The sequence below is a fragment of the Bufo gargarizans genome, chromosome 3 (assembly GCF_014858855.1).
Source record: "Bufo gargarizans isolate SCDJY-AF-19 chromosome 3, ASM1485885v1, whole genome shotgun sequence".
Lineage (NCBI taxonomy): Eukaryota > Metazoa > Chordata > Amphibia > Anura > Bufonidae > Bufo > Bufo gargarizans.
The window spans coordinates 157,391,057-157,404,446 of record NC_058082.1 but is presented as its reverse complement, the minus strand read 5'-3'; the positions used below and the strand labels follow the sequence as shown (position 1 = coordinate 157,404,446).

The 13,390-nt window shown below is 47.5% G+C and overlaps 1 protein-coding gene across 13 annotated transcripts in view; it reads left to right on the top strand.

Moving 5' to 3' along the window:
• The window catches only part of MYCBP2 (MYC binding protein 2), a 256,943-nt gene that overhangs the window by 44,417 nt on the left and 199,136 nt on the right, over positions 1–13,390 (top strand). For all 13 annotated transcript variants that reach the window (XM_044284706.1, XM_044284710.1, XM_044284705.1 and 10 more), the window contains exon 2: positions 1,702–1,777. In XM_044284706.1, the coding sequence (XP_044140641.1) occupies positions 1,702–1,777 (76 nt within the window). The remainder of the gene's footprint in view (positions 1–1,701; positions 1,778–13,390) is intronic.

The window sequence follows — 13,390 nt, the reverse complement described above, 5'->3', positions numbered from 1 at the left end:
TCATATTTGCTGGAAAACTCCAGGGAGACTGATAAAATAGTGAAAAAAAGCTTAATCTCGTCTTCCTGGGACCCCCTCCAATCCTACTCGCACCACATGCCTGTGACCTTTGCAGCCAATCATTGACCTCGGCGGTCTATTAAAATTCTTTTAAAGCCGTGCCTTCTATTCATTACAGCTATGATGGAGCCTAATAAATCCTCATATCATATTATGGCTTCTGTAAGGTTTTCTTTTTTTAATGGCAAGAATAACTTGCATAGTATTCGATTCTTGTTTTACTCATCTGGAGGCCTGCAACATCAAGTTTGACCAGAGAGTTATAATTGGGCTTTTTTTTCCTTCTTTTTAAATGTACTTGTTTCACTTGACTCTTCAGAATATGCTATAGTGTGAACATGAGGGATGACATCATACCTTGGGCCATTGTATCAGTTGCATTTATTACCATTATCCCCTTTGCAGTCTCCATCTCTACTTGTCCATTTCCCCTGAGCTGGTGGCTGGAGATAAAGTCCTGTAAGGTCTCCCACTTATAGCACCAAGGAAATCTGCTCACCTGTCTCCGTAGCACATCCACCGAAGCAGCAGTATGGAAGACTTTATACAGCAGTACTGTGAATATAGCACTGGGGTTGCATAAAATACATACATCTTAGTAGGGCCAGCAGCAGCCTCTGTGTCTCGCTGTGCCTCTGTCTCCTTCCAGCAGATCACTGCTCTGCCTCTCCCTACCCTCTCCATAGACATTTAAAGAAGTGGTTCATACATGGAGAAATTGGCATCTTTTTCTAGCTAGAAGTAGCTATATTACAGAGTTTCTTATATTTACATGTAATAATGATTTATGCAAATTTAAGTAGCGAGTCTATTTAAACTGGTTTTCTGAGATCTTTTTACTGTTGACCTATCCTTTTGGATAGGTCATCAGTATCTGTTTGGTGGTGGTCCAACACCCGGGTCAACTGACTATCAACTGTTTGATGCATCGGTGCTCTTATTGGCGCTGCAGCCTTCTCAAAGATTTCCCTAGCTGATGTGACGTCATGTTCATTGGTCCCATGGGCAAGGTACAGCTCAGCCCCATTAAAGTGAATGGGGCTGAGCTCCCATACCAAACACAACCGCTATACAATGGATGGTGCTGTGCTTGGTTATTAGAGAGAAGGCCACAGCGCTGGTGCCTTCTCAAACAGCTGATTGGTGGTGGTCCAGGGTGTTGAGCCCCCACCAATCAGATATTGATGTGGCTAGGTCTCATTTAGGCTTTGTCCACATGTATTAGGGCATTCTGGTACTTTTTCCCAGCAGAGGAGCAGTATACCTGAATTGTCGTATCTGGCATAGCTGAACACCGGTGTGGCCCGTCAGATGCCAGTTCGCTATAAGGGGATCTGTCGTGCTTTTTAGCATGAATGCTGGCTTTGACAGAAAAATACCGCTGCATGCATGTCAATGCCTCCAGCCCTGTGTCAAAACCATACACTGTATTATTAACACTGCACTATAATTATAAATATCACTACAGTTTTCTAAAATGCTAAAAATATGGCTTCCGAAGCTGATATTGAAAATTGTGATTGTAAATAATGTGAGTGTGACTTGCTGGTTTGTGATGGCTACATCAAAGAATCATTGCTTATATTTTGGGGGTTTGAGTTCACAATTTTTTATTTCTATTTTTTCCTACCTCTGTTTTAGGAATAAGAAGATTTTAAGCAAGAAAAAACTAAAGCGGAAGCAAAAGACCAAATCAAAAGGGAAATTAAGAAACAAGGTAAGTTTAGTTTTCTTGTTAGGCTGCTTTCACACTAGCGTTCGGGTTTCCGTTCGTGAGCTCCGTTTGAAGGGGCTCACGAGCGGACCCGAACGCAGCCGTCCAGCCCTGATGCAGTCTGAATGGAGGCGGATCCGCTCAGACTGCATCAGTCTGGCGGCGTTCAGCCTCCGCTCCGCTCGCCTCCGCACGGACAGGCGGACAGCTGAACGCTGCTTGCAGCGTTCGGGTGTCCGCCTGGCCGTGCGGAGGCGTGCGGATCCGTCCAGACTTACAATGTAAGTCAATGGGGACGGATCCGTTTGAAGATGCCACAATGTGGCTCAATCTTCAAGCGGATCCGTCCCCCATTGACTTTACATTGAAAGTCTGGACGGATCCGTCCCAGGCTATTTTCACACTTAGCTTTTTTTAGCTAATATAATGCAGACGGATCCGTTCTGAACGGAGCCTCCGTCTGCATTATTATGGGCGGATCCGTTCAGAACGGATCCGCCCGAACGCTAGTGTGAAAGTAGCCTTAGCCAACAATGCAGTATTTTTTTGTGCTATTTTAAAATTGTCTTGTACCACATCTTTTTAACTGTGGATTAATAAACACTAATTTTGGTTTATTTATCATTAATTTATTATTTTATATATAGTGTATTACTATATGTATTTATTTAATATAGAGCTTTTTTTTTTTTTTTTTTTTTTTTTTTTTTTTTGTGGGATGATTTTTGGTTTGGTGTTTTTTATATGCCCTGGAAAACTTCCACAGGAGCCTGCTGAAGGTGTCACTCACGCAGATGCAGAGGGGTTATGCAGTGCTTCCTGCAGAGGAGAAAGGCATTTCGGTGTTAGGTAATGGCCATAGAGCACATGTAATTGTGGTGGGTGCCATGGTATGCTGCTGATAAAGCCATACACAAAATTGTATGTTAAAACAAGTTTGTGGGTCTCTGGGGATATCAGCACTTTTGCAGGGTCCTTTCACTACTGGAGGGTTTTCCTTTTTGCGTTCATCTTTCTTCCCTATCTTCCTTGAGCCATAACGTTTTTTAATATTTCCGGTTACATAGCCGTATGAGGGCTTATTCTTTGCGGGACAAGTTGTACTTTTTAATGTCACCATTAATTATGGCATAAATTCCTCCACAGTTTTACGGGTTTTGTTACCACAGTGTTTTGTTTGCGACAAAACTGACCCATGCCCTTCCTTTTCTGGATAAGTACGATTACAACGATGCCCCATATGTATGTCTAAATAGTGTAAAAATAAATGTAAACTTTGGTAAACTTTTTTTTTTTACATCACCATATTCTGACCCCATAACTTTTTTTTATACTTGTCTACTGATCTGTTTAGGGGCTCATTATTTGCGGGACAATCTGCAGTTTTTATTGATACAATTTTGGCGTGTGCGTGATCACATTTTATTACCTTTGACCCTTTTTTTTTTTTTCTCTCGCCGTATTGGATTTTTTTTTAAATATTTTAAAAATGTCGTTTTCGGTCGCGGTGATAACCATGATGCTTATATTTGTTGTTAAGGTATTTTATTTTTATTATACGAAAAGGGCGGGGGGTGATTTAAACTATTATGTTTTTAAATTTTGTACTATCAGGGATTTTTAAAATGGGTTTTGGATAGAAAATTGCTCATTTCTTATCCTGGCTTGCCATCTGGTGCCCAAAATAAGAATTGCAGCATGAACACGATCGGCCTAGTAAGCGAGGCTCACGGTGTGCAGCGCAACTACCGATGCCCTCATTGACCGCAGGGGTGTCTGTAGGAAGCCTGGAAGCTCTCGCTTCTGGGTTTTTGCGCATTTAGATGCTGTGATCAAGTAAAGCCTTTAATTACCGCAATCTTCATTTATTGCAGGTCACGGTAAGGCTACTTTCACACTAGCGTTCGTCGGTCCGCTTGTGAGCTCCGTTTGAAGATGCTCACGAGCGGACCCGAACGCCTCTGGCCAGCCCTGATGCAGTCTGAATGGAGCAGATCCGCTCAGACTGCATCAGTCTGGTGGCGTTCAGCCTCCGCTCCGCTCGCCTCCGCACGGCCAGGCGGACAGCTGAACGCTGCTTGCAGCGTTCAGCTGTCCGCCTGGCCGTGCGGAGGCGAGCGGATCCGTTCAGACTTACAATGTAAGTCAATGGGAACGGATCCGCTTGAAGATGACACCATATGGCTCAATCTTCCAGCGGATCCGTCCCCCATTGACTTTACATTGAAAGTCTGAACGGATCCGCTCAGGCATCTTGCGCACTTAGAAATTTTTCTAAGTTATTAATGCAGACGGATCCGTACTGAACGGAGCCTCTGTCTGCATTAATATGATCGGATCCGTTCAGAACGGATCCGATCAAGCGCTAGTGTGAAAGTAGCCTAATAAGCTGCAGGTCTCTGCTGTTTGAAACAGCAGAGACTTGCCGGTCATGACGCCCGCTGCATGTGCGAGTGGGCACAATGTTCCTACATCGCTCCCGCTCCGTACATGTACGGAGCTTGTAGCGAAAGGGTTAAGGCTGGCGATTTAAACAGTTTAAAAAAAATAAATAAAAATAATGGACTAAATAAAAATAACCGGACACATGGCAACTGTGTACTGTGTCCGGTTTTATGACACAGCCATCGACTTAAAATTTGATTTTTCTAAAACTTACCAGTAAAATCTTTCTCGCTCTTTATTGGCGGGACACAGGAACCGTGGGTAAAGCCATGTCCTCTAGGAGGCGTTGACACTAGATAAAGCTGTTAGCCCCTCCCACTGCAGCGATACCCCTTCCAGCCTGGAGAGAGAGCTTCAGTTTGTGCACAAGCAGTAGGAGAAGGAAGCCAACCAAAGAAAAAACATGGAACACCAACCATGCCAAAAGACCCAATGGGGTTCAAACCAGCAACTGCCACAACTGTGGTCGAACAATACTGAAGAGCGAGAAAGATATTTTACTGGTAAGTTTTACAAAAATCTCATTTTCTCGCCCATATTCATTGGGGGACACAGGAACCGTGAGACGTCCAAAAGCAGTCCACAGGGAGGAAAAAAAACAGACCCATGGAAGCAAGCGTCCCTGCAGGCATCTAAGAAACTGCCGCCTGCAAGACCAAGCGGCCTAAGGCAGCGTCTGCCGATGCATAAGTATGCACCTGGTAAAATTTTGTGAATATGTGTAAGGAGGACCAAGTAGCCGCCTTACACAAATGTGCAGCCAAATCGTGATTCCTCCAAGCCCAAGATGCACCCACTGCTCTGGTGGAGTGAGCCGTGACACCTAAGGGCAGAACTCTACCCCGGGCACGATAAGCATCCACAATTGCAGCCCGAATCCAACGTGCTATTGCCACCTTGGAGGCCGCCAATCACTTGCGAGGACCCTCCGGAATGACAAAAAGGCAGTCCGTACGGAGGAAGGGACCAGACGCTGCTAAATAGATCCAAATGGTGTAACTCCTTCTCCTTGGGGTGTGAAGGAGATGGACACAGTAAGGAAAGGACAATTTCCTCGTTAATATTGAAGTCAGTGACCACCTTCGGAAGAAAAGAAGGGACAGGCCGGAGAACCACTTTGTCCCTATGAATAACCAGGAAGAGTTCTCTGCAACAGAGCGCCGCCAACTCGGACACCCATCTGATAGAAGTGATAGCGACAAGAAAAACTACCTTCCATGACAGGAGTTGGAGAGAAATCTCCCGCAAGGGCTCAAAGGGGGAAGCCTGGAGCGCTAAGGACTAAATTCAGATCCCAGGGCGGTAAAGGAGGACTGTACGGAGGAACCGTATGTGCCACTCCCTGAAGAAAAGTCCTTACGGGCTCCAGGGCGGCCAGAGGGCGCTGGAAAAGGATAGAAAGCGCCGACACCTGACTCTTCAAAGAACTAAGGGCCAGACCAAGGTCTAACCCTGATTGAAGAAAGTACAGGACCGTGGGGAGAGAAAAACAAAGTGGTGGAATATTTCGGCTTTCACAGAAACCCAGGAAGGACCTCCAGGTCCTGTAATAGATCCTGGACAACACTGGCTTCCTGGCCTGATTCATAGTGCGGATGACATCTGCCGAAATGGCGGTTTCAATGGCCACGCCGTCAAACGACGAGATCTTAAATGCTGATGGAAGACTGGTCCCTGCGAAAGAAGGTTGTCTCTGAGAGTTAGTTGCCAAGGGACGTCTTCTAGAAGTAGAACGAGGTCTGCATACCACGCGCGACAGGGCCAATCTGGGGCGTTAAGGATCATCTGAATGCCCTTCATCCTGATTTTCCGTAAAACCCTGGGTAGGAGGGGGAAGGGGGGAAACATGTAAAGGAGGGAGAACCCCTGCCAAGGGGAGATCAGGGCATCCACGCCACAAGCATTCGGATCCCTTTGATCGGGAGCGAAAGGTGGGAAGTTTTGCCTTGAATATACCTCCGGGTGGAGGGACCACTCGCCTGGATCTATTGTAGTCCTGCTAAGGAAGTCCGCAGTCCAGTTCTCCACACCCGGGATGTAGATTGCCGAAATTGCCGGTACGTGGGCCTCCGCCCACCGCAAGATCTTGTCAGATTCCTGCAGCACCGCGAGGCTGTGTGTTCCCCCCTGGTGGTTGATGTACGCCACCGCCGTGGCGTTGTCCAACGACTCTGATGGGGCGACCCTTCAGGAGTTGGGTCCAGTGCCGGATGGATAGAAGAATCACCCTGAGCTCCAGGACATTAATCGGAAGCTTGGACTCCGACCGAGACGATGTGCCTTGGACTGTCCCGGGAGGGAACACTCCTCCCCAACCTTGCAGACTGGCGTCGGTGGTAACAACCGTCCAGGATATCTGAAGGAAGGACCTTCCCAGAACTGGAACCGACAGCCACCAACAAATAGACGACCTCGATGGGGAGAGAGGTGGATGGGATAGTCCAGGCTCTCGGACAATTTGTCCCAGGAGGAGAGGATCGCTCTCTAGAACGTGCGAGAGTGGAATTGGGCAAAGGGAATCTCCTCGAAACAGGCGACCATCTTCTCTAACGTCCTCATGCAGAGGCGAATGGATGGAAGCCTGCAACCGAGAAGAACAGTCACCGAACGGTGCAAGGCCAGTCGCTTGTCCGGAGAAGGGCGAACCATGTGCTGCTTCAGGGCCAGTCATCTGGAGGGAGTCAGATTGACCAGCCACCCGAAACGTGTAAGGGCTTCCAGTGTGATCTTTATGCTGCTTGACGCCTGAGCGAAAGAGGGATCCTTGATGAGGATGTCGTCCAGATGAGGCATAAGGAAGATGCCTCTGCAACGGAGCAGGAACGGGAGGGCGACAAACTGGTAATGATGGTCTCCTATTCCAAACCTCAGGAAGCACTGGTGACTCTGCCTGATGGGGATGTGGAGGTATGCGTCCTGGATATCTATGGCTGAAAGGAATTCCCCCTGCTCCAGAGAAGCAATTATGGAACGAAGGGATTCCATCTGAAACTGCTGAAGACGGAGGAACTTGTTCAGTAGTTTGAGGTCCAGGATTGGGTGCACAGAGCCCTCCTTTTTGGGGACCACGAAAAGGTTCATTCGAATAGAACCCCTGAAACCTCTCTGCTGGGGGAACAGGGGAGATGACTCCCCAGTCCAGGAGGGACTGAATGGCCTGGGAGAAGGCGGCTGCCCACTCGGTGTCCCGTGGAGGACGGGATTGAAAAAAAACTGTTTGGGGAAGAGACAGGAACTCTATCGCGTATCCCGAGGGTACAATCTCGAGTGCCCAAGCGTCTGAGATGTGGGCCTGCCAGACGTCCTGGAAGAGTTGGTGGTGGCCCCCCTGTTGGGTGGGGGCGCACCTTCAGGCTGAGGACTGCTTAGCTGCAGAAGGTTGAGTGGTCTGAGGTATGGGACACCAGGAGGGCTGTGCCCGAAAGGACATTTTTTTTTTTGCGTCGATCTTGGGAAGTAAACCAAACCCCCAGTGGAAGAGCTCTTCGAGAGGCGGGAACTAGCGAATCGACGAAAAGGCCTACCACGTGAGGGATCTGACCTAACGTGAAAGGTCCGCTTGGCTCTAGGCTGTGGGAAATGGGTGCTCTTGCCTCCCGTGGCCGAGAACCAGAGGCGGGCGCCGGCGAAGGGAAGTCCGACTAAAGAACGCTTGAAAGTTGTGTCCGCTGCCCACACCTTCAGCCAAAGTTTGCGGCGTAAGGTGACTGCGAGTGCCGAAGAGTGTGCGATCAGGGCGCCTCGCAGAGGAACTTCCCCCGCCTGGGTTGTCAGCTGCGCCAAGAATCGAAGGTCCTGAGCAGGGACATCGGGTACCAGGTCCTGGTCCAGCTGGCTGCCCCACTCAGAGATCGCCTTTGCCATCCACGCAGAGGCAAACACGGGCCTATGGGCTGATCCTGTAGCTGCAAAGAGGGACTTCGTCAAGGATTCCATCTGACTATCTTCAGCAGAATAGAGGGAGGATCCATCGGCTATACTATTAGCCGTATTTTTGGCCAGCTGTGCCACTGGTCAACCTTAGGAGGGGATGCCCACGTGGACACAATCCGCTGGTAAAGGATATAGGACATCAAGAAGCCTGCGCTGGTGGCGGATTCTCAACCTATAGATAGGATGGATTGGGAGATTTTAGCAAAGTTTTCCACAGCCTGAGCGAGAGTTCTGGTCAAATCGGGTAACTCGGGTGCCGGAGCGGGAGGCAGCAGTACGGGCTGAAGGGGGGGCCCATGCCTGGGCATCTGACAAGCAATGCAGGCAAGATCTGGTTGAGAAGAGGAGCAACAGTTCCTACCAGAGCCAGGACCAGACTCCATCCAGAGGAGGAGGTCCTAGAGAAGAACTTCCTGAGCGGCGGGAAGAGAAGTCTCCGTGCTTTCAGGTCCTGCATCTCCTTCTCAGTTGCTGCGGCCGTGTGCGCTCCGGTAACCCTTGCAGTGCCAGACGACGGTAATCCTCGCAGTGCCTGGAATGTTTTGTAAGCGGGGGGAAGATGGAAGCCTGTGCCTCTTCCGTCCTGCCAAGTGCAGAGATTGGCCCCGCCCCCTCCCGACCCGATTTGCTCCTTTGCTCCCTGATGAGTAATAAATCATCCCCGCCGGTCAAGTCACGCAGGGAGAGTGCCTCTTCTAGGGGGGGAGAGAGAGAGGGGAGAGGAACTGTTCAGACGGGCGACGGCCGGGAGCAGGCATTACTTATCTGTCCAGCCGCCATCTTCACCCTTCCTTCCTCTTCTCCTGCAGGTTCACCCCTTCAGCTACTGGCACTGTAGTGGCAGGACGCTGGAAAAGGGACTTGGATGGGTGAGCCTTCTGCTGGCGGTATGCAGGGGAGTGAGGCTGCCCTGGTCCACCTTGTCGTCTTGTGGGGGAAGGAGGCAGCGCGGCAGACCAATGCTGGTGTGCTTCCCCGGGAGAACAGGGAGGCTAGGCGACCACTGTTTCCCACCTGAAAAGGAGAAAACTAAAAAACTAAAATAAAAAAATCTTCAGGGAGGTCTTGGCTGGGGGGGGGGGGGGGGTGTATAGCTGCCAGGGGAGGAGCTAACATCTTTACATGGCTATACCCGTTCCTGTGTCCCCCAATGAAGAGCGAGAAAAATATGTATCAAAATAACTCATGCTCTCTCAAATCAAACATGCAGTGTAATCAGAAAATCTTCAGAACCTTTCACCTTTTTCACATTTTATGTTGTGGCCATGTGCTAAAGTAAAAACCAAAATAAATTCCCCATCATTCTGCACTTAGTACCCCATAATGAGAAAATAAAAGCAGAATGTTAATTTATTGAAAAGGAAAAATCTTGCAGTGATCTACGTAGTCGGACCCTTTACTCAGTACTTATTTAAAGCACCTTTGGCAGTGATTATCATTAAAGGGGTATTCCCATCTTGGACAATGGGGGCATATCTCTAGGATATGCCCCCATTGTCTGATAGGTGCGAGTCCCACCGCTGGGACCCGCACCTATATCGAGAACGGAGCGGGGTCCATCCACCACCAAGTGCTAATCCCCACCTCTCCCCTAGAAGTGAATGGGAGCGTGCCGCCCATGCTCCCATTCATTTCTATGGGGCAGACGGCAATAACCGAGCCAGTGCTCGGCTATTTTCGGCAGCCCCGTATAAATGGATAGAGGGAAGCTGCGCATGCGCAGTGTGGGCTCGCACCTATAAGACAATGGGGACATATCCTAGCGATATGCCCCCGTTGTCTGAGATGAGAAAACCCCTTTAAAGGGAACCTGTCACCGGGATTTTGTGTATAGAGCTGAGGACATAGGTTGCTAGATGGCCACTAGCACATCCGCAATATCCAGTCCCCATAGCTCTGTGTGCTTTTATTGTGTAAAAAAAACTATTTGATACATATGCAAATTAACGTGAGATGAGTCCTGTCCCTGACTCATCTCACGTACAGGACTCATCTCAGGTTAATTTGCATATGTATCAAATCGTTTTTTTTACACAATAAAAGCACACAGAGCTATGAGGACTGGGTACTGCGGATGTGCTAGCGGCCATCTAGCTACCCATGTCCTCAGCTCTATACACAAAATCCCGGTGACAGGTTCCCTTTAAGAATATCTCTGTACTTTGCTGTATTCAACTTTCCATCAGCCCTAACCAGCCTTTGTCCCAGCTGCTGAAAAGCCCCCCTACAGCATATGCTGCCACCACTATGCTTTACTGTAGGAATCGTATTGGGTTGTGCCTAGTTTCCAACATGACACATAATATTGAGGCGAAAAAGTTCTATCTTGGTTTCATCAGACCAGAGAATTCTGTTTCTCAGTTGGGGAATCCTCTAGAAGTTATTCAATCTGCATACAGGATCTTTGAAGCTGAGGTACAGTTACCATTGGGTTCTTCGTCACCTCTCTTACCAAGGTCCTTTCCCCAGGTTAGTTACTTTGGTGCGGCGGACAGCTCTTGGAAGAGTTCTGGTTGTTCCAAACCTCTTTCTTTAATCGTAAGCCTTTGCAGGGTCTGCTCTTCTTTAATCCGTTTGTAACTTGCCTTGTTCATGCATTCTGCAAGTGTTTTGTATTATGTATGTACACCACTTTTTCTATATACATAGATGATCTTTTAATCTTAGACATCTTTTTATAGATGAGAATTAGGGAGGTCACAGGTAGGCTCCAATCAAGGTGTAGATACACCTCAAAGATGATGAAGAGAAATGGGTGGCCCCCAGAGCTAAATATCAAGTGTCACAGCAAAGGGTTTGAATACTTGTGTCCATGTGAAATGTAAATCTTTCTCACTTTCATATTATGGGGTATTGAGTACAGAATGTACTCGAAAAGTGGTCTTCTGGGCCGTAAAGCAACATAACAAAATGTGGAAAAAAGTGAAAGGGTCTGAAGACTTTCTGAATGCACTGTATAGATTGACTCATTGATTATAGTGGGTAAGGGATCATTCACACAGCAAATTGTGGTCCGTAATGCACGGGCACTGACTGTGGGCCAGCCGCATGCGGAACACTTGAATGGGGCCCGCTAACCGTCTGTTCTGAAAAAAGATAGAGCAAGTTCTGTCTTTTTGCGGTGCGGAGGCACGGAATGGAACCCCAGTAATCATTCCGTAGTGCTTCCGTGGGGTTCCATTCCGTGCTTCCGTTCCACACCACATCTCCGGATTTGCAAACTTATTCAAGTAAAATGGGTCTGCATCAGTGATGCGGAATGCACATGGACGGTGCCCTGTGTATTGCGGGCCACAATATGGCAACGGAGGGGCAACAGCCGTGTGAATGAGTCAGTTTACCTCTCCGAGATCCCGACAGCCACACATGGTATAAATGCTGTAGATTCTCAGCAGCAGAATTGCATGTGGAAAATGCACCACATTTGCAGTAGCAGTGAAGTGGATGAGATTTCAGAAATCTAATCCACACTGCAGGTTTTTAGTTTGGGGCAGATCAATTTATGGTATGAGTTTTACCTTTTTAAAAATTGCTTAAAATTGTCAATGAGTGTAAAGTCTTGGGTAGCATTTTCCCAATGTGCCAGATGCATGTTTTCATAAAATATACGGGTATGGTGTTTGTCAAAACTGTGAAAATTCTCATCTAGAATCAAAAGGTTTAATGTATATGTACCTCTGTAATGCCCTCTTAAAGGAAACCTGTCACCAGGATTTTGCGCATAGAGCTGGGGACATGGGCTGCTAGATGGCCACTAGCACATCTGCAGTACCCAGGTCCCATAGCTCTCTGCGCTTTTGTGTTAAAACACAGTTTTGATTGATATGCAAATGACCTGATATGAGTCCTGTAGCCGGAGATGAGTCAAGCGGAAAGGAGCCCAGCACCGCCCCGCGTCCTCCGAATCTCCTCCTTGCTGGCTGACGTTACAGAGCTGGAGCGCCGAAATCTCGCGATACACGAGCTAGCGCATGTGTAGTTCGTTCACTGTGCTGATGCCAGTACAGGGAATGAACATGATACAGACACTGCGCATGCGCTAGCTCATGTATCGCGAGATTTCGGCGTTCCAGCTCTGTGACGTCAGCCAGCAAGGAGGAGATTCGGAGGACGCGGGGCGGTGCTGGGCTCCTTTCCGCTTGACTCATCTCCGGCTACAAGACTCATATCAGGTCATTTGCATATCAATCAAAACTGTTTTTTAACACAAAAGCGCAGAGAGCTATGGGACCTGGGTACTGCAGATGTGCTAGCGGCCATCTAGCAGCCCATGTCCCCAGCTCTATGCACAAAATCCTGGTGACAGGTTTCCTTTAAAATGAAACAGCCAGCACTAGCAGGTCTTCACTCACCGCTCCTCACGCCTGTTAAATACTGATTTATTTAACTGACTTCCTATTTGGTTTAACAGACACACTGCTATTTTTTTTTCGCTTTATCAGAATCAGTCTGATAAAGGGAAGAGAAAAAAAAATAAAAAAATATATATATTTATATATATATTTTTTTTATATATATTTTTTTTTTAAGGCTCAGAATGGTGAAAAATACATTCCCACACAGCTTGCCGATTCAACGCTGGTCCTTGGCGCTCTCTATTTTCTTCTTCCTCTCGATACAGGAAATGACTGCTCATCCAGTCACGGGTTGCACTGATGATTGGCTGAGCGATTTATTTCTAGTTGTCGAGAGCGAACATTAAGTAGAGACTGGGGAACGGGAAGCGTCACAATGGGAGTGGTGGATAAGTAAGGCAATATTAATTTTCACCACTGTTGGCCTTTTTCAAAACATTTGAATCTGCTAGTCACGCCTTCCTATTCTGTGATATAGAATAACACCTTTTCTTATTATTAATGTAAAGTTTTGAGGGAATATAAGTTGAGTAATGGCCTTGATTTCATATGACGCGACCCGTATGCTCCATGCCTCTGACAGAGAGTAGGCATCGTAAACAGTATGTGCTGCACTCTTGGCAGAAACCCTGTACCTAATTAATCTCTGACATATGTACAAACATTTCTGGTACCCAGCCTTTCATCCTGTGTAATCCACAGATGGCATCTCTTGATTTATTCTGAATAGAAGAAAATGGGAATTGTGCTGTACACCATTGCAACAGTATTTTAAATGGACAATATACAATACCGTACATCTAGTAAACACATTGGTCCCTATGTACTAATGTGATGGAGTCTAGAACGTGGCGCATTTCTAGTCCAAAATGTTGCTTCAAGT